At 42.6% G+C, this 21,955-nt stretch overlaps 1 protein-coding gene across 21 annotated transcripts in view; it reads left to right on the top strand.

The window, feature by feature from the left end:
- SNX29 (sorting nexin 29) overlaps nucleotides 1-21,955 on the top strand; it is a 484,058-nt gene that overhangs the window by 298,881 nt on the left and 163,222 nt on the right. The window contains exon 19 of one of the 21 annotated variants that reach the window (XM_039492903.1): nucleotides 6,861-6,922. The exons of 19 other annotated variants lie outside the window; for them this stretch is intronic. In XM_039492903.1, the coding sequence (XP_039348837.1) occupies nucleotides 6,861-6,905 (45 nt within the window). In that variant the 3' untranslated portion in view covers nucleotides 6,906-6,922. Of the gene's footprint in view, nucleotides 1-6,860; nucleotides 6,923-21,955 lie in introns of those variants that run through there. One more of the 21 variants, XM_039492902.1, reaches the window with a different exon arrangement.

Genomic DNA, 21,955 nt, shown 5'->3' with positions numbered 1-21,955 from the left:
TTTCAGGAACTCTGGTCTGTTTAGATGCCTGCAGGAAGGTAGTTTCTTCCCGGACCACAAAATAACTCTTGGGGATGTGCAGATGCCTATAGTGATCGTCGGGGACCCAGCCTACCCGCTAATGCCCTGGCTCGTGAAGCCGTATGCAGGCGCCTTGCACAGCGAGAAGGAACTCTTCAAGTACCAGCGAGCAGCGAGCAGTGTGACCTGTGACTGTTCAGTTTCTTTACAGAGAAGCTGAACCTGCCCCTGTTTCTTTACCAAGTTACTGTTGACTAGCATCTGCAGTTACATACCCCGTCCACCCCGCTTCCCCCACTTCCAACACACGTTTAAAAATAAAATACATGTTCCACTGTAACTTTACAAAGGTTTCTTTATTGATGACTTTGCGTTAAAGGGTTGAAACTGGGACACGGACTGTGCTGCGTAGGGTGTGACAGACCGCGGAATGACAGGCTCCTGCTCCCAGAGCGGTCTGCAGTGCCGGACTGGTTGTTTCAACGGAGCCTGCCATCCCTCCTTTTTGGGACTCTGTGTGCGGGGGCTATGTGGCCTTGTGGCGGGGGAGGACGGATACAGATTCCTCTGCTGCGTGGCTCTGTGGTCCAGGACAGGGACCGTTGCATGAGATCTGTAACCCCCCTCCCCCGCTACAAAGTCACGTACCCCCCCACCCACACAGAACCTGCAAACCACCTCCCATACTGACCAGGGTGCCTACTGACTGCACTGTGTGTGTGACCTGCTGCTGATCCTGCCCCCGTGTCTGTACCCTGGTAAAGGTGATTGTCCTGTCCAATTACCAACCCCCTTCCCCTCCTTCAAACACAGTCTCCTCTAAAAGAACATGACGGAAACAGTAATTAACAGAAAAGTATTTTTTATTATCAACTAGCCAGTTAGGGGATGAAACTGGGACGGGGGCTTGGGTGAGGCGGGAAGGAAAGGACTTCTCAAAATTTAGGGTATGAGAGCTTTTGGGTACTTGAGCACTCTGCTGGGGTGCAGTGACAGTTTTCACGGCCCCTGGTGCCCCTCCTTCTGGTTATTTTGGGTGAGGGGGGTATGGGACTTTGTGGCGGGGGAGGGCGGTTGCAGATACACTGCAGGGGGGCTCTGTCCTCCTGCCTGTGGTCCTGCAGAACATGCACAAGGCGCCGGAGCATGTCCGTTTGCTCCCTCATTAGTCCAAGCAACGTTTGAGTCGCCTGCTTGTCTTCCTCACGCCACCTCTCCTCCCGTTCGCTGTGTGAGCGCTGGTACAGAGAGAGGGTCTCCCTCCACTGGCTCTGCTGGTCCGCCTCGTCTCGGGAGCAGCCCATAAGTTCAGCAAACATCTCGTCCCATGTCTTTTTCTTTCGCCACCTAATCTTTGCCAGCCTCTGTGAGGGGGATGCTGTGGCAGGTCTGGAGACAGTCGAAGCTGTGTGATGGGAAAAAGGGAGTGAATTCCTTGAAAAGATACATTTTTGCAAACAATGAACACAGTCTAGTCTGTGTCTGTGAACAAGAGCATGCACAGCACCTATCTCGTGCGCACTCCTGCTGCAGGCAATCCGGAAAGCATAAACTCTGCCCCTGTTCCACCCCATCGCAGTGTCCCCCGACCCTTGGAATTCCGGGTTGAGATCCCAGTGCCTGATGGTGCAAATTTCATTGTCACGGGTGGTTCTGGGTACATGTAGTCACTCATTCCTTCCTCCGGGAAAGCAACGGCAGACAATCATTTCAAGCCCGTTTTCCCTGGATTACCCTGGCAGACGCCATAGCGTGGCAACCATGGAGCCTGTTTTGCCTTTTGTCACTGTCACCGTATGTGTACTAGATGCCGCGGACAGAGGCAATTCTGCAGCGCTACACAGCAGCATTCATTTGCTTTTGCATGACAGCACAGATGGTTATCAGCCATATTGTACCATCTACCATGCCATTGTAAATTGGCAAGGTGATGATGGTTACCAGCCGTGTGCATTATACCTTCTGCTGCTGTCATAGGTGCCCCTGGCCGAGATCAGCCGGGGGCACAAAAGACAAAACTGGGAATGACTCCCCGAGTCAATCCTTCCTTTATGGTATCTAAAAATAGAATAATTCCTGCATAGAAGATGGGGCTAGTGTAGTAGAGATCCAGTGTTTCAGAGAACCAGAGAGCACAGCCGCTCCATGTCAGAGTATGCAGGAATGATGAGCTGCATGGCATTCACAGGGGGTGCTCCTGCAACAACCCCACCTGTTGCTTCCCTCCTCCCCCAGCCTTCCCGGGCTACCGTTGCAGTGTCCCCTGATTTGTGTGCTGAAGTAATAAAGAATGCAGGAATAAGAAACAGTGACTTGTTACTGAAATGAAATGAGGGGAAGGCAGCCTCCAGCTGCTATGATTGTCCAGACAGGACATTAAGCAGTGTGGTGGGAGAGGAAAACAGCATCCTGCTGCTATGACAGTCCAGGCAGTACAGAATCTTTTCTTTACACATGAAGGGCAGGGGCTGATGGAGCTCAGGCCCCTGTTGCTATGATGAAGACGGTTAGCAGGCCGTCTACTTATGGGCTGATGACGAGGACGGGTACCAGTCGTATTGCACTACATCATCTACAGCAAGGCTGATGATGATGACGACGGATATCAGTCATATTGCACCGTCAGCTATCCCCATATATATAGAGACCTCCTTTACACATACTTCAGATTCCTGTTATATTAAGAATAAAAGTTTACATGTTTAAAGCACTTACTGACTGCTCCTTCCCCTGATTCAGGGTCCGGGTTCACGGGCGGGGAGGGTTGGTAGGGGATCTCCGTGAGAGTGATGAAGAGATCCTGGCTGTCGGGGAAACCAGCGTTGTAAGCGCTGTCGCCTGCTTCGTCCTCCACAAACCCTTCCTCATCTTCCCCGTCCGCGAACATCGCCGAGGAACTGGCCGTTGACACTGTCCCATCGTCAGAGTCCATGGTCACTGGTGGGGCAGTGGTGGCAGGCTCCGTAGCGTCCGTTTGCCGCTTTGATTTTTTGGTAGCCTTGTCTGGGGTCCTTGATTTTCACGCGGCGCTGCGTTGCATCCCGCCTGTATCCTCTGTCTCTCATGGCTTTGGAGACCTTCCCGTAGGTCTTTGCATTCCGTTTTTTGGAGCACAGCTCCGAAAGCACAGACTCCTCGCCCCACACACCGATCAGATCGAAGACTTCCCAGTCACCCTATGCTGGGTCCCTCTTTCTATTCAGAGATTACATGAACTCCTCTGCTGGAGAGCTCTGCATTGCTGCCAGTGCTGCTGAGCTCGCCTCGATGTCCAACCACGAAATGAGATTCTAACTGTCCAGACAGGAAAAGGAATTCAAATTTTCCCGGGACTTTTCCTGTGTGGCTGGTCAGAGCATCCAAGCTCGCACTGCTGTCCAGAGCGTCAACAGAGTGGTGCACTGTGGGATAGCTCCCGGAGCTACTAAGTTCGATTTGCATCCACACCTAGCCTAATTCGACATAGCCATGTTGAATTTAGCGCTACTCCCCTCGTCGGGGAGGAGTACAGAATTCGAACTAAAGAGCCCTCTATGTCGAATTAAATGGCTTCCTGGTGTGGACGGGTGCGCGGTTAATTCGAATTAACGCTGCTAAATTCGAATTAAAGTCCTAGTATAGACCAGGCCTAAGTGATAGTAATTAAGATAGAAACAGAGCTGCCTCCTTGCTACTCACTGTGATGCTATCAAATGCATAAAAATTGCTGCACTAGGAAAGGTTGTTTATTTTTTGGCAAAAATCTGAGATTTTTTTTATCAAAGCTATTTTGAAGGCATAAACTGAGGAGGTACAGCAGTCACTTTGGCTATTCATGTACAGCAGGCATTTTTCAAAGTGCTCAACAGCTTCATAGTATGTAAGCATTACTTCAAAAGTTGAGTGCCTTTCCTTCTAACTAGCATATTCATCTTTATTAATAAACTCTCCCTATCTGTCCCATGCCTCATTTACAAATGACCCCTCAAAGAGATGTTCATGTTCGTGCTAATTGTTGTTGTCGTCAGCGCCCGCTTGACTTCTTCATTGGTAACTGGAAGAAAGGAGATTTTTCGTTTTCTCACAGGAGGTCAGCATCCTCCATCTTGTTTCAGCCCCAATCTTATGGTTTTAGCTTAGAATTTGCAAACCCATAAATGACAATTTTAAGATTGGGCCCTCGATGACTTTATCCATTGGTGTTTTGTTGTTGTTTTCTGAGAGGACATTTTAAAACTATGATGTTTTTAAAGGAAATTATAACAAAAAATAAAACCTTCCTTAGTCACAGGCATTCAGATTTGATGTTGTATTGGGAAACAGGGCAACAGATGCATAATTCCACCACTGCTCTGACATCTGGAAGGTCTCCATCAACATAGAAAAATCTTTATATTTTTCTTCAACCTCCTTGTTGTCTGTAATTGTAGATTTACCCAGTACTGCTTTCCCCCATGTCCACTCTTCTCTACAATTTTTGTCATAAGGTCAAAGCAGCCTATTTTCACTTGCATGCCTTTTCAACAAGAATAAAAGAAAGCAAATAGATAATTGCTTTAAGTGTTTTATAAGCAGAAAGCAATTAGTACCAATTAATTGTACAAATGGATATAAATTGTTTGATAGACAAGTTGGCAGTTGGGGAGTTCAGAAACTGGGGTTCAGATAATCAGGATCCTGTTGTATTAATAACAAAAAAACATTTATCTTTGTGTGTTGTAATACTCTGGTCCACTTACTAGAAGCTAGATTTCCTATCTTTTTGGCAAATTTGAATGTCGTTTTCATAGGCATGCTGTAAAATATCATAGCCTATCTAGGCTACTGCAGTCTGCAGAGATTGAAAATTATGCAAAAAACACTGAATGGATACAGAATTCTTGAGTTAGTCATCTGCACATTAGTTAATTTTGAGCACTGTGAACCGTGGTTGAGAGGTTGCCCATTCAAAAGAGGAAGACAGTACTTGATGGTCTTCACTTAGTAGATATCAACTCCCCGATGGCTTGTTTCGAAAATTTGGTTGTGTTACAGCATGGTCCCAGTAGCTGCCACAATGTTAAACGTAACTTGTCCCAGGCTATGCTGACACCATAGATGTGTTCAGAGTCATGGTAGCATGCACAATGTTAAAGTTCATATTCTAACATGGCCTAATTTCTAGTGAAGACAATACTCTAAGTTAACAAACAATTAACTTCCTGTATTCGCCTTTAAATTCTTGGCAACTTTGAGATATTCCCAGTTTTTATAGTCAGGACCAGTCAGAAGTTTTTTGTATAATTTTTAAATAGCTATGAAAATTTAGGGCTGAAGTCTCTGAACTGTTCATACTGCTTTACAGTACATAAGCAGTGCGAAGTACCTTACAGCAGGAAACAGTCAGCAGAGATTCCTGCTGCATTCTGTTTCCAGAAAGCTGGTGGAGTTGGCCCTGCTGCCTCCTGTGCTAGCCATTTCCTCCCTCTCAGCATATTGGGCATTCCATGCGTGTGATGGAGAGGAGAGAGTGTGTGACAGAGCAGAACTCTGCTATGGCTGATTCTCCACAGCTTTACGTTAGAACTGCTCCTGTACTTTCTGGTCCCCCTTCCCCCTCAAAAAAATAAAAAAATGCTGAGTTCTTGACAAAAAATAAAGAAACCAGGGTACTGAAATACACCGAGGTCCTCCACAGCTGCATGTGGCATTGGAAATGAGCAAATGAGGATGAAAAGAATTGCAAAGAACCTGAAACTGTGCAGAAGAACTTGAGGGAATATGATGGAGTCCAAAGGAGTTGAAAGCTCTAAGCCCTGGTCTGCACTATAAACTTATGTTGGTATAACTACATTGCTCAATGGTGTGGAAAATCCACATTCCTGAGCAACCCAGTTATACTGACCTAACTCCCAGTGCAGATAGTGCTAGGTTGACAGGAGGGCTTTTCCCATCAAATAGCAAGTGCCTCTCAGGAAGGTGGAGTACCTACGCCAATGGGAGAAGCTGTCCTGTCAGCGTAGGTAGCATCTTCACTAAGCACTACAGTGGTGCAGCTGTGCCACTGCTATACTGTAAGTATAGATAAGCCTATGAGAGAGAGACTGACTGAACAGGATACTAAGGCCATGTGTACACTACAAAATTATGTTGACCTAACTTATGTCAGCATACAGCTACCACACTTATTAAATCACTTGTGTGTGTGTACACTGGACTCCTTGTGTCAGCTGTGCAGGTCCTCACCAGGACCACTTATGTTGATTGTATTGTCAGTAGGGGGCATTATGGGTCTGCTCCTGAAAGTCAGTCACTGTTGATGTAAGCAACACAGTGTCTACCCTGAATCTGCATCAAACTGATTACATCAGCTGTGACTCTGTCCCGCTCAGGGAGGTGGTGTCACTAAATGGATGTAGAGAGACACTTACGTCAGCAGGCGCTAATTTAAATTGAGACACTTCCACAGGTAGGTCAACACAAGGCAGCTGACGTTGACCTCATCATACAGTATAGACCAGACCTAAGAAACTGAGGAGAGTCTGCTCCAGACTGGTGGGAAGTGACCTGTGGAAACAAAATTTGGGGTAGCTCAGTAACTGGGCTGGATACTTTGATATACCTATAGGGCCCTGGGTCAGGACTCAGTGGAATGGGTGGGCCTGAGTCCCCCTAACTTGTCCTCCCCCTGCTCATTTGTAGTGACTGAATTCAGGGGAGCAATCTGAGCATGAAGGAGTGATTGAGGCCTCAGCTGGGGGCCCCCACTGGGACTATTGGACTGGCAGAAACCATAAGGCCACATGTTGACCGCTAGGCAAGCTGGTCATCAGACCTTGCAACAGGGAATCAAAACAGCATGCTTCTTCTTTTACCCCAAGACTGCAGAAGCCCCGCCTCCTGAACATGGAGATGGGAAAGCATAGAGATTGGAGCACCAAAGGTATGGGGATATTTGCACCTGTCTAAAACCAGTTGTAGTTTTTGCATTTGGTAAGCCAACAGAAGTTATTGATACTAAGTGCAGCATTTTTGGTTGCTGCTTTGCACCATCTACTCCATGAGGAGTGTCAGGAGGGAGAAGAGTACGGTGCAAGGACAGTGGGAATTTTGTTATAGAATTATGGTATTGTAACGAAATATCAAGGACATTTTCAGAGCTTTTCTTTTTAGTATGTTTAGGATGTAGGTTCAAAATGAGTGTATCTCTGCTAGCCACAAGAAAAGCTATGATATTCTTCACAGCTTTGCATTAGCAGGCAAGGAGCTAAGCTCCAGAATAAAAATGGTAAAAATGTCCTGAAGCTAGTTAGGCAATTTCTTATACCATTGGGCAACTCAAGAGTATACTCCTAAAGATTAGAAATATCAGGAGGATTCTCAATGCACACAAGAGTTTGAAAGTGCTGCAGTAGTGATCCTTTTAGAAATGGAAGATTTTAGTTTGAGGTCTATATGAGGTCTATAGGTTGAAGTTTCATTGTATTCCTGCAGCTTTAGTTAACTAATAGCATTTCCTTGTCATCAATTTTAAAGAATATAAAAACAGGAGCAGCAAACATAGCAGCCAAAAGTATATGTTCAATTTAAATAGCTGAATTTAGGTGTAGTGGGATGGAGGGCTGGGGAATCATAAATCTATTTGAGACTATCAATTTATATCCATAATACTCACTTTAAGATTAATAGGAATCACATGTTTTATATCACTCAATTGAATTGTAAAAACTACCCCAATTTAGTAATCTCAATGGCTAACATTAGTTGCGAATCATGATGCCCTGCTGTACTGACTGTTTAGGTGTGGAATCTTTAACACTTGGGAAATAACGTACTATTTTTATACTGAAAATCCATGAGAGTGCTGTTCCATAGACAGAGCCACTTGTATCAAAGGAATTCATGTTCTCATGTTCTCAACCTTCACCAAGGGCTTTTTTCCTAGACAAATGCTGATTATTCTCTTGGTATTTTGCAAGTTAGCCTCATGGAGGAAGCCCCCCTTTTTAAAAAATGTAGCCGCTAAAGAAGAGGTTCTCAGACTGTGGTCTGAGGACCACCAGTGGTCCGTGAACTCCATTCAGGTGATCTGCGGATAGTTCCCTCTAAGGTGCGCACCTGGGTGGCTGCACACAAGAAAATGAAGGGCCACCCACCTAATTAGTGGAGCCGTGCAGGTGTGGCTCCACTAATTAGGTGCCTGGATCCTGGAGATGATGCACATGTAAGGTGAGGTGGTGACCTTGAGGGGAATAGGGAGTAGGTGGGAGGGGGGAGTGGGGTGAGAAGAGGGAGTGGGGGGAATTTGGGATGTGCAGGGCTGCGACGGCCAGAGAAAGAAGCAACTTTCCCCAGCTCCAGGGCTGTGGCTGCTGGGAAGAGACCCCCTCTCCTTCCCAGCCCCAACTCGGGGGCTGCCATGGTGGGGGAAAAAGGGCACATCCATCGCATTAGAAAGGGACGACTACTGATATTAAAATATGAGTTCTGTGCTTTTATTTGTAGAACAAAAAAAGTTAATAATTAAGTTTTTTTTATATAGCACTTTTATCCAAAGCGCTTTACAATAGTTAGCTAATGGTACAAACAACATTTAAAAAGATCATTACGTGGTCTGCCGAGACCTCAGCAATTTTCAAGTCGTCTGCAGAAAAAAAAGTTTGAGAACCACTGCTCAGAGGAGCCTACTATTCCCACTGATTTTTCACCTTTGATCTTATCAGCCAGAGAAGTAGTGGTGGAATCTCTAGCCCAAGCCATGACATAGGACTCCATTCGTGCGCACATATATGTGTATTGGGGAAAATAACATCGGTCCTTATCAAATGAACACTTACTTGTTCTTTAAAATCAGAGGTAATTCCTTTTTTCAAAATCTCACTAAAACAGTAGAGAAGAATTTGGTAATTTTAAAAATACCACCTCAGTGCAGCCATTTAGTTGGTGAGAAGGATTAAGTTACCACATGGAGGAGCAAATGTGTACATACACATTTAAGGAAGCATATTGCTCTCACTTGACTTTTGGCCCTTTGAGTTTGCATAGTTATAACAAATATGTAGCTGAATCTGACAGCATGGCAACCTGTTCAAAGAAAAATTGTTTATACTCAGTGTGTATTATTTTTGCTTTAAAGGTTAAACTCAGGAATTGGAGTTGTTGACTTCAAATATGCAGGTTCTTCTTAAGTCATTGTAAGCCCTAGTGCTTTTTGTAAGAAATAAAAATTATTTTTTCCTAATTGTACAGGACTTCTCTTTTTTATTGCCATAACAGTTTGTACTAATATAGATAATTTGGCACCTCCAGATATTAATAAGAACAGTACTTGTAAATTACGTTGAAGCTTTTGCATTGAATTGTACAGGTGGATGGGATGACATTTCCATGTCCTTTGGGATGGTGCATGAAGCAGAAATAAGAAACTGAACCAGTTTTCAGCCTGAATGTCACTCTTTTGGCTGAGCTGCAGGAAGGCTGCAGGCAGTTGCATTCAATTCTGCTTTTTGGTCACCAAGTGTTTCTGTGGTGCTATTGAGAAGACAGCCAAGCGCTGCCTCTTGTTCTTCCCCCTGCTGAGTACAGCCAGGTACGAGCACTCAGGAGACAGCAGTGGCAAAAATTAAGAGGCCCAGTATGAGCCCCAAGCTCCCTTTCTCTTGTCCACACACACACATATCCTTCAGTTAGGTGCACCAAACTCCGCTCCTTCAGCACAACCCAGCAGCAACAAATACCCACCTCTAGCTATGTCAACAGCCCCCTAGCCCATCCCTGCCTCCCCAGAAGTCTTAGTACCCATATACCTCCAGAAGCCACCCACTCAGATTCACCCACCCAGCTATACCCAAGACACCCCTGAACCCTACCCACCTGAGCCAGAGCTGCCAGGTTTTGTGCATCTTCATGTCCTTCCTCGATCACTTCCCAGAGCACAGAGGGACAGAGAATATTGAAGATTAAACTCTGTAGTGGAAAGACATAACAAAAAGCTGGAATATGGTAACTCACAAATTTGCTTAAAGGGTGATTTGAAACTAGCAGATTGTTGAAAATGAAGAATCTCCAATACATGCAGTCTCCGTGTGTGTTGTGCGTATATATATATATAGAGAGAGAGAGAGAGAGCAGTGGTTCTCAACCTATTTACCATATGCAGCCCACAATGTGTTATGTGGGCCATATCCAATACTACCTGTATGGCACCGAGGATGTCATATGGGCTGCAACTCTGTACTGATTGGGCTGAAAGTGGCCCACGGGCTGCAGGTTGAGAAACACTGATAGGGGGTGGGGGAATATGATGTCCAACTCTTTAATGTTTAACAGGAGAAGCTGTTAATAAACCTTCAGTTATGATAAACCTTTAATATCCAGTTAAACCCATGTCATCAATAAAGTTAACCTACCCCTTGGCATATACAAGACGATCTCACCAACTCAAGTAGGAGATTTGGTAGCAGCAGCATCTTGCAGAGCAGTGCTGGTATTGAGAGATTCTTTCCGGCTCTTGGGCTGATCACTTTGTACTGAGGCAACTTCCCCATCTGCTGAAAGTTTCTCTTCTTATTGTGTGCTGAGAATTCTTTGTTTTCCTTTATGAACTGAGCATTTTTTGTTCCTTGTTGCCTTTCCTTTTGTTCTCTTCTTACCTAAATTGTATTAGTTTCAATCAGGTTTTTATCCACTCTTTTCTCATAGTACACTGAAGTTTGAGGCTTATGGATTTGAGCAGAATTAGGTATCTGTGCTTGTCTCTTCATCACTGGTACATCTCCACGAGGAACAAGACATAATCTCATCAAAAGATATTTGTTCCCCTGTTAAAATAGAAGTGGTCCTTAGAATACCTTTGAAATTTACTTTTATTTTTTTTCTTTTATTCTGGCAGTTTTCTAAAATCTCATCTAAATTCTACACATTTGAATACTTGAGTTCTTTCAGTTGAGTATAATAAGTACAGGTAGCTTATCAAAATCGTGTTGCCTCTAAGTTGTAGTGTGTTAAAAGTCGAAGTGTATATTCTTCCATTAAGCAATCTGTCAGAACTTTCTTCCATCTTTAAGTTTAGTGAATGAATTGCATATAGAAACACATGAATTAATAAAATAATTGGTGTTGATTTCAATAAATTTTGGAATATTATTAAAGTTCCAGAAGTCTGGGGAAAAAAAAGTTAAATTTGTGCTAATATTTAAAAAGGGAAAATGGAATTACTCAGGTAACTATAGGGCTGACATCAACTCTGGGCAAAACCCATGTAAAGGTTGAAACAAGCAGTCAGTGAAGAATAAAGAACAATAACATAGTTAATGCCAGTAAACATGTTGTTATGAAAAATGGGTCTCAGTCAAACAAACTTGATATTTTTTGAGAGTAAAATTTTGGCTGATAAAAGGTTCTGTTGACCTAATATACTTAACTTCTGTAAGGCATTTTAATTAGTACTGCGCAACAGTCTGATTTTAAAAAATGAATGCAGCAAGCATTAAATGGATTAAAAGCTGGCTAACAGATATATCTTAAAAAGTAATTGTAATGGGGCGGAATCATAACCCAATGGGTATATTCTGGTGGGTTCTGTAGGGATCTGTTCTTGGCCCAATTATATTCAATATCTGTTTCAATGATCAGGGAGAATTTATAAAATCATAGCTGGTAAAATTTGCAGGTACCACAAAATTGGTAGAGTGGTAAATAGTGATAAAGGCAGGTCACTTATACAGTGGGGTATAGGTTTCTTGTTAAACAGATCATTTGAAAAACATGCATTATAAAATAGCCAAATGACAGATCATATATCTAGGAACAAATAACGTATATCACATTTACAGGCTGGGTAGCTGTATCCTGGAAAGCCATGACTTTGGAGAGGACAGAGGTGATTATAGTTTAACCAACTGAACATGAGCTACCAGTGCAATGCTGTGGTTATAAAGGGCTAATGTGATCCTTGAATGTATAAATCAGAATAACAAGTAGAATTAGGCAGTTAATATTACCTCTGTATGCAACATTGGTGAAACCATTATAGGAATGCTATATCCAGTTGAGTTTTGGTATGTACACTTCAAAAAGGATGTTGAATCATTTAGAAAAGAGCTGCAAGAATGATTCTGAGTCTGGAAAACCTGCCGACATTCAAGAAACTCAGTCTACTGACCTTTTCAAAGAGAAGGTTAAGAGATGTTCTATAAGTCCCTAAATGGCGAGAAGATTTCTGATAGTAGAGAGCTATTTAATCTGGCAGACAAAGGCTTAACAAGATCCAGTGGTTGGAAACTGAAACTAGACAAATTTAGATTAGGTTCGTATTTTTAACAGAGAGGGTGATTAATCACTGTAACAATTTACCATGTGATGCAGTAGATATTCAGTCACTTGAAGGCTTCAGATTTAAAATCAGCAGTTGGACGGCTTTCTAAAAAGATGTATTATAATTCATCTGAGAAATTGAAGGGTTGATGCTAGAATTACTGGATGACGTTCTCTGGCCTCTGTTATGCAGAAGGTTAGCTTAGGTTACCATAATGGTCCCTTCTGGTTGTAAATATCTAGGGATCTTTAATTTCCTCATGATTTATTTTGGGCAAGGACAAGAATATGTGGGCTTGGAGTTACTTATAAACAGGGGCAGTGAGTTGTATGGGCCCGTGGTGCCCAGGCTCCAGCAAATTCAGGACCTGGGGGCCCAGCTCCACCAATGTTCAAGCCCGGGTCTCTTCCCCATTCCCATCCCCACGTGCCCCTCCCCCAAGTAGCCTTACCTGCCCTGGGCAGCGGGTGGCTGCCCCCTGCCACTCCACGCTGCGCTCCCTCGCCGGCCATTGCTGTGGCTGGCTACAAGGGAGCGACGTTGGAGGCAGGCTGAGGAGGGAGGCAGCCACCCCCCCACACACCCCGGCAGGCGACTCGGGGGGGGGGGGAGCAGCAGCCTGGGGGGGCTTGGCTGATTGTCGGGAGTGCCCCAGGAGCTCACTGCTGCCGGCAGGCAGAAGGCTGGGAGGAGTCCTATGCTCCCCCCTATGCCCTACACCCCCTCCCACACCCCAACCCTCTGTCCCAGGCCAGAGCCCGCACCCAGCACCCAAACTAACCCTTCTAAAGCCTGCACCCCTCCTGCACTCAACCGCACTATCAGAGCCTGCGCTAACCCCTGCACCCCACACCCCCACCTCCTCCTGCACCCCAACCCCCATCCCAGCCCAGAGCCCGCACCCAGCTCCCAAACCTCCTCCCGCACCCAGCACCCCAAACTTCCTCCTGCACCCCAACCCCGTGTCCCAGCCCAGAGCCTACACCCAGCACCCAAACTCTCTCCCAGAGCTTGCATCCCAAACCCCCTCCTGCACCCCAACCCTCTGCCCCAGCCCAGAGCCTGCACTCAGCACCCAAACTCCATCCCAGAGCCTGCACCCCAATCTCCATCCTGCATTCAAACTCCCTCCCAGAGCCTTAGGCAGGTGTGTGTGTGTGGTGGGGTGGGGGAGGGACTTGGACCCGTTTTGGGCACCACCAAAAATTATACAAACCTACCGCCCCTGCTTATGAGGTTTGTGACAGTTTTCAAAATTCTGTGTTAGACACGTGCGTCAAATCACTGTGTACAAATACTGTAGATTGTTAGTGGAAGGTTCTGGAGCCGCCATTTGGACTGGTCACCATTAAAAGAGCTAGCCACATTTGGAGAAGACCATACTACACGGAGTTTAGGGAGCCCTCATATTTAAAAAACATAAATGAACTTTAATGTTAGGTCCTTGTCTCCAAATTAGGGCTTTGTTTGATGTAATCCTGATCTGTCAGAACTCCATGGGCATCTTAAGTGGACTTTGGTCTCTAGTTAGCCTGATTAGACTATCCTTGATGTCTGTTGTAAGTAATCTGTGCAGCTTACTGCAAAACTGTGTTGTAAATCCCATATCCAGGAGATCCTCTGTCTGATTTTTTGCCACAACAAAACCATTCCTTGATTAATGTATTCATGGTTCATACAAATGTAAAAAGCCATGTAAATATTTTTTTTAAGTTTGTTGCATTCACATTATACCTTTATGTGGTGATAGTTACCTGTGGCCTCTTTTCATAGTCACGTAACAACAAGATGGTTGCAGTAAAATTATTTTCCTTGTTATACTTCTCAGCTAGAGTATATTATTAATTGTTGCAGACACACATTTTGAATCCAGATTTCACTTCGTTACAAACTCTAGAGCAAATTTAATATTTGTCATGCTTTTCATTGCTGTAATTACCGAACAAGTGACACTTCAGCTAATGAATCTAGTATTCCATAAATCTCACTTAAAATATTTCAATATTTATCTGATTACTTGAGGGTGCTTCTTCTTTTACAAAGTAGTAACCATTTCTGAGCTACATAATATAAGGTTGAAGGCCAATGTGCTTATCTGCTGAGGATACTGTTACTGCCTTGTAAACAGGGAACTCCCTCAAGAGATTATTATCAAGAAACATGCTTGTCATTTTAGCATAATTTACCGTCCTCACCCCTGTGCCTGTCAACAGCCTTGCTGATTAAGATGGACTAGTCTCCATTCTCACAATATTTTTCATTACATTGTTTGTTTAAAACACTCCCCATCATTCCTCTCCTCTTACCCCTTCCCTCCAAAGGTGTATTTTTCAATGTATTCAGACTCAAAGTGCTTTTAAAGCTGAATGGTGTGGTAAGGAGAAGGGGGCTGCAATCTTCCACCACTCATATCAGCTCTGCTGTTGCTCAGGCTAAGGGAGTGGAGGAGGATTGTCAGGTAAACATAAGAATGGCTATATTAGGTCAGACCAATGGTTCATCTAGCCCAGTATCCTGTCTTCTGACAGCGACCTGTGCCAGGTGAATGAACAGAACAGGGGAATTTCAAATGATCCCCTGTCATCCAATCCCATCTCATGGCAGTTGGAAGTTTAGGGACACCTGGAACATGGGGTGCATCCCTGATCATCTTGGCTATAGCCATTGATGGAGCTATCCCTCCAAGAATTTATCTAATTTTTTTTTAACCCAATTACACTTTTGGCCTTCACAACATCACATGGCAATGAATTCCACAATTTGACTGTGTGCTTCCTTGTTTTTGTTTTAAACCGCTGCATATTAATTTCATGGGGTGACACCTAATTCTTGCCTTATATAAGGGATAAATAACACTTCCTATTCACTTTCTCCATAACGTTAATGATTTAATAGACCTTTATTGTACCCCTCTTAGTTGTTTCTTTTCTAAGTACATTTTAGTAGTATCATGGCACTAAGGGGAGTTAGAGGGAGAGAGAATCATAGAGACTTGTAGTGATATCAGAGATACTAACCTAGAAGAGTTCAGGATGAATGTAGGAAAAAGTGTCCCAGAAGAGTTTAAGAGAAATAGAGAGAAAGACATGGCTCATGGCTTTCTGAGATGGAGGATGAGAGTGACCTGAGGGTACATTAAGTAACAGAGTGAGCATCTCAGAGCTGTCCTAGTGAGAGCTGAGTATGTGTTAGAGCAGCACGAGGATAGAACAGAGAAGCTTTAGAATAGCTAGAGGGGAAGTACAGAGGGCAATCAGAGAGACAACATCTTATAAAAACTTAACAAAAAAAAATCAAGACAACAGTGCAAATCCATTGTCCCTTGCTAGTTTTTGTAATTTTCCTCTTTCCTGTGCTTAAGAACGTAAGACAAGCCCTTCTAAAGGTGGTGTTTACCTACGTGTGTTCAATTTTTTTCATTTTACATTTTTTTTCTGAAATAAAAACACAACAATTTAAACTTAATAATTAGGCTTGAATACAGGGATGTTAATCTGTATATAATAAATGATAGAAAAACCAAAATTGATTTTTCAAAGAGCTAATGTGTTATCTAGGTTACCATCCAAGTGACACCTTAAGTTTCATATAGTGATTACAGGAGTGTGTTGTTTTATATGGATCCAACCAAGGGAGAAAAGACTTGTGTGGGAGAAACCCAAAGGCTCCCTTCCTCTTGTAATCATACCATAGAAGATTATAGGCCTGGTTCTGCAGCCTTTATGAAGTCCCAATGACTGCAGTGGAAGTTTTTCCTGAATGTCTTAATGATTTGGCCATATGGCCTCAAGTACTCAGTGTTCAGAGTTTTTGGGCAATACTCATGAAAAGTTTGGCATTTCTACTACCAGTTCACCTCTAATTGATGGAATGATGATGGCGCTCTTGTGGCTTATGCACTCCCTGGCTGTATTTGATGCTATGTGCTGGTTCTTTTTATGATTTCTATTATTCATTAAAATTGATTATAAATTAAAATATATAATTTAAATTGAATATGCATTAAAATGCATTATGATGTGTGTGTGGTGTCCATGCAAGTAAAATATAGCACTGTTAAGATAAAAGTTTCTTCCTTGTAATTACTAATATGTCTCTGCTAAATGTACATTAGAAAGAAACACACAAAGCTGCTCATATCCCAGCTGAAATGTTCCATTGTTCTGTTTGTTTTTCATTACTCTGGAACGATTACATGTACTGCAGGAATTCTTAAATTGGGTGATTTTCAAAGAGGAAACTTAGCAACCATAAATGCAGTCTTGCAGCTGTGTCAAAATATAATTTGCATCTGTGTTTATTTGTGACACTTTGGAGCTAACTTTAGAGAATTCACCTTGGATTTATATTCCTAACAGAATCTCATTGTCCTCTAGGCAAGTCTGAAAATGCATCTGCTTTCTTCTTCTTATGTACGTCTGCTATGGGTATACACCTTTGTTTCTTGTATTTATTCTTGGTGTTCAAATCACTTTGATAAAAGCTTCCCAAATAGATTGTGAAATATATGTAGTTCATCTTCTGAAAAGCATACTCTAAAGCAGTGTTTCCCAAACTTGGGACACCACTTGTGTAGGGAAAGCCCCTGGCAGGCAGGGTCGGTTTGTTTACCTGCCGTGTCCGCAGGTTCGGCCCATCGCGGCTCCCAGTGGCCGCGGTTTGCTGCTCCAGGCCAATGGGAGCTGCTGGAAGCGGCGCAGGCTGAGGGATGTACTGGCCACCGCTTCCAGCAGCTCCCATTGGACTGGAGCGGTGAACCGGGGCCAGTGGGAGCCGCGATCGGCCAAACCTGCGGACGCGGCAGGTAAACCAGCCCGGCCTGCCAGGGGCTTTCCCTACACAAGCGGTGTCCCAAGTTTGGGAAACACTGCTGTAAAGGAAGGAGAACAGAGTGGTATACTCCAATTTAATGAAGATAATCTGGTTTTGCAGCTTCCATCCAAAATCTTGTAAATTAAAGTACCCTCTGACTATACCACAGCACTTGTCAGCTGCTGTTTATTTCAGAACTTTTACAAGTTCTGAAAAGCTCGTCGGTGCCAATAGACTGAGAAACAGAGAGTAGTTTTCTCTACATCAACACTTTAAACTATTCCTTTTATAACAAGGTTTTATTATGCTGTCACGTACAAATAGCTAACATTAAACCTTCATTGAGTTCTCATCTGGTATAAGAAAGGGCTTATTGGCTGCAGTTGAACCTACATTACCTATACCAGAAATATCCAGTATTTTTAAATTTACAAAAGTAGCATAAACACGTACTGAAAGAAGACATGATCTATAATGAGCGTTCAGGAATAACAATTAAAGCAAAGAAAAAGTTTTCTTATTCTTAAACAGTTTGGCAGTAGATCCCTTTTTAGATGAAATGTCTGAGAGAGACAACAGAAAGCATACTCATGGCTGCGTATACATTATAGACTACTACAGTCCTGATGTGTATTATTGTTGGATTACTGCTTCTCAAAGTATTCCTTTGCTTAATTGTTTGAGATTATTGAATCAAAGTATCAGAGAATTTAAGATCATCAACTTGGAGTCCATAAAACTGATACCTGCTTTCCATTTTTTGAGGAAGTGGTGGTATTTGATGACACAGGAGATCTTAATGGTGGTAAATTCACCTTGCTGAGTGAAATGCCACGTTTGCAGATTAACTCATTTTTTCATTGTCATATTAATGTACCTTTATTACTTGAAAACAATGCTGTATTTTATATTGCCCTTTTGTGTTGCTCAATCAACCTTATTTTACATACAAATTGCTATGCAACCCATAAAGTTCAGAAGGTTGGTATTGGTTTGATTTTGTTTATTTTTCTCCCTGTGTGTTTAGGCTTTTAGAACAGATTTGGTCTCCTACCAACTCACCAGGAGTTGGCTGGAGTTGCTATTCTGTCAAAGAATGGTATTCTACAGTTTGAACTCAATGTGAGGGAAAATGGACATCTATGCTGTTGTTAGGACTGATATCAGAAAACAGTAACATTCCTGAGCCATTTTAGTTGTGGTAATATTTAAAATAAACCATGAAGAAATGCCTTCTTGCAGCCACAGTTTCAATATTTAATATTCTAACTGCAGATACTATTAATCTTTCACAAGATAGATTAGCAGGGATTAATTTCAGCATTACTTTGCTAGCCTGAGTCTTTCTTTAGTGCAATTCTCCCCAGACTAGTGAGGATTGCTTGCTCTAGCTTTGCCAATTGCAGTTGGTGCAGTCAGCTGCTTTCTTAGCATAAACCAACTTTCTAGAGCTCAATAACTGGCCCCCAAAGCAGCAGTGTTAGAAATTAAATATACTGCTGGACAAAAACACTTAATAAATCTGAATAAAAGAAAATAAACTAAATCCTTAGAACCAACGTTTATGAATAATGGATTTTTTTAGTCACTTACCAAGGTAAGCAGCAAGAGCACAAGGAATAATTAGGACCAAATTCTGTTCTCAGATACATACTTGGCATCTCATTGAAATGAATGAATGCACGCTTCTCTCCTTTTCTGAATGAGTTGACCTTTATCATCCTTCCTGTCTGATTATTATATTAGTTAATGTCTGCTTATTTCATCTTCAGCAGAAGGCTACAAAACCATTGTAGGCTCTGTACTACACAAAGAGCAGGATTACATGTTTTGTCTTTATTCTAATCATTGCAAAATATTGGGTTAAAATAATAATTGGAATTTATAGTCTGGAGGATTGTCCCAAGTAGATGTTAACTTTAAGACTGGATCAGTTTTTGTGTAATGTGTGTATCACTGCAAACAGAGAATTAATTGTGTTGTTACAGCATTTATGTAATGGCATATTGCAGAGTGATCATTATGAAAAGGGCAAAAGTCTTGGCCATACACCTCTACCTCGATATAATGCGACCTGATATAACACGAATTTGGAAATAACACGGTAAAGCAGTGCTTTGGGGAGGGCAGGGCTGCGCACTCCGGTGGATCAAAGCAAGTTCGATATAATGTGGTTTCACCTATAACGCAGTAAGATTTTTTGGCTCCCGAGGACAGTGTTATATCAAGGTAGAGGTGTATAGTAAAAATGTCACCGTGTCTCAGACATAGTTTTATACTTCAAACTTTTTACATTATGTAACTTATATTTCCCTAGTTTACTATAAGTAACTAGGAACAGTGCTTTAGTTGAGATAAGCGAGTTAGGTATGAACTCAATTTATCAGTTTAAACTTAATCCCCCCCCCCAAATAAATAAATAAATAAACATTGGGGAAGGGAGAGCCTCCTCCTCTTTGGAAGACTTAAAATCATGTACTGCTCACCGGTTATCTTTGTATCATTGCAGTATTGTTATTGAGCTTCTGCTTTCTCTTAGCCTAGCTGTGGGGGAAGGGAAGGCTTACAGCTCTTAAAGTTCTTAGGAAAATAGGCTCTGGTCTTTACCATCATAGCTATCTAATATAAAAATGCCCAGAGTCATATTTTTAAAAAACCATGAAAATCACAGAATCCATGTATGTGCCTAGGCACCCCTGTGTTCACCCTTACAGTACTGCAATGATATCTGAACAAAATATGCCTTGTAACGTTTAATTTGAAAACTGTCTAATATCAAGAATGTCAATAATATCATTGTGAAATGTGTGTGACAGTGAAGTGTGTGGAATTATGGATACTCACTTATATACTTATATTATGCTTTAAAGTCTGTGACTAAGGCTACGTCTACTCTGTACTTTCATTGTTAAAACTTTTGTTGCTCAGGGGTGTGAAAAAAACCCTGAACAACAAAAGTTTTAACGATGAAAAGCACCAATATGGACACAGCTTTGTCCCTGGGAGACGCTCTCCCGGCGATGAAGCTACTGTCCCTTATTCGGCATGGTTTTATTTAGTTGCCGGGAGAGCTCTCTCCCAGCAATAAAGAGCAGTTACACTGTGCATCTTCCAACGGCACAGTTGCAGCGGCTCAGGTGTGCCATTGTAAGGTGCGCAGTGTAGACATAGCCTAAAAGGTGTTTACAGCTAGCATGTTGGGGGAGTGGATAAGCAGGTTTTCTCAAGACAAAGGAAAGAGGCCAACACCTCAAACCAGGTGTGGCCAAATTCACTGGGCTATTCATTTATATCGAAGGATGCAGGAAGAGAACACTGATATTGTAAAATTGCAGCAGGAATCATCACATTGGGACACATCAAGGGGCATCTTAATTGAGTTGGAGTGGCCCCTGCCCCATAAGCAACAGGAGACTGAACCCCAGGGGATCAATTTGACCCTTGAAACAAAGCCAGATTGAGATATAAGGGAAACAGAAAGACTTGGATTATCCTTCACCTGATGAGACAAGGGAAACCCGCACCTGGACTCGGAGGGGATCCTGGCTAAGAGTTAGCCAGCTATTGCTGGGAAAGAAAGTTTACTGAGGAAACAACCTTGAACAAAGACTGTAGCTTGTTAATGTAGGTCTTAGCCATTGCAAAGTTTTTTATTTTTGTTTCTTTGTAACCACTTCTAGTTTTAATTCCTTCTACATGGTATCACTTAACCTATGTCCTGCTGTTAATAAAGTTGTTTTATTTTTTATTATGAAACAACTCAGTGCTGCATTTGAAAGGAAGTGTGTGTTTACCCCAGTTAAGTTAATAAACTATATTGTACTGACTCTTTAAAAGAGCAGTGAACTTAGTATCTTGTATAAAAGTTTAGTGATAGGGGCTGCACATTGCAGAGAAACCTTTCTGAGGTGCTGGGGGGCTGAAGTTCACTGATTGTTACCAGCTAGGCAAGGTTTGGGCTGGGAGAGACTTGGAGTTTGTTGGTAAGGAAGACAGGCCAGTGTGGCTGGGAGCTGACACATCGTCTAATCTCCAGCAAAGCTCACTTTTGTTGAGGCAGAAAGGTGACTCACAGCTCTGGGTGTCCCCAGCAGCATGTTACATCATAACACCTGGGAGGAAAAGCATAGCAAGACACGCATGATATGTTTACAGTTGAAGAGAATGCTGGAAAAAAAATTAAACAATTCAAATCCCCGACACCTGTTAACTAATAGCAAAATTATTCCAATGTGTTACTCTCTTGAACAATGGCTAACAAAGGCACTGTCTCCGGTCCAGGTGGAGGCCGTAGGCTGGATGGAGGCCTGTGTCTTTGGCTCCTATCCCAGTCACAAAGCTGGCCTCTAGTGCTGCTATGGGATATTTTGGGAGGATGGAAAGAAATGTTATGTTTGTAAGGAGGACAGATAGCGACCAGTCAGCTGACTGGAAGAGTACAGATTCCTAGCCATGCAGCATTTAGTTCAATTTTACTTTTCTCACCTTCATTGGACCTGCTAAAAAACATCTCTGCTGAGAGAGGGTACATTTTCAATTCATACATTTTAAAAATTAAAAACCTTTTTCAGGAAAAAAAAAACAGTGTGTATTTTTTTCTTTGTCTATTTCAATTTACATAGCTCAGTGAACTAAAAAGTTTCTTCTAAATAATTTCATAACTGGCGGTTGGTGGTATTGATATCTTATCAGCATGAACTTACAATAATTGTCATTTGATATAGCAGTGAGAATACTTGGTTAATACATATATTTGTACAGACCACTGTCAAACAAATGATTTCATGCCCTATGCTATTTAAGGAAAGAAAATAGATTTGGAACTTGGATGACCCTTTAAAAATACAG

This window comes from Mauremys reevesii, linkage group 10 (genome assembly GCF_016161935.1).
Source record: "Mauremys reevesii isolate NIE-2019 linkage group 10, ASM1616193v1, whole genome shotgun sequence".
Classification (NCBI taxonomy): domain Eukaryota; kingdom Metazoa; phylum Chordata; order Testudines; family Geoemydidae; genus Mauremys; species Mauremys reevesii.
The sequence above is the reverse complement of the archived record's forward strand: the minus strand, read 5'-3'. Positions and strand labels throughout refer to the sequence as shown.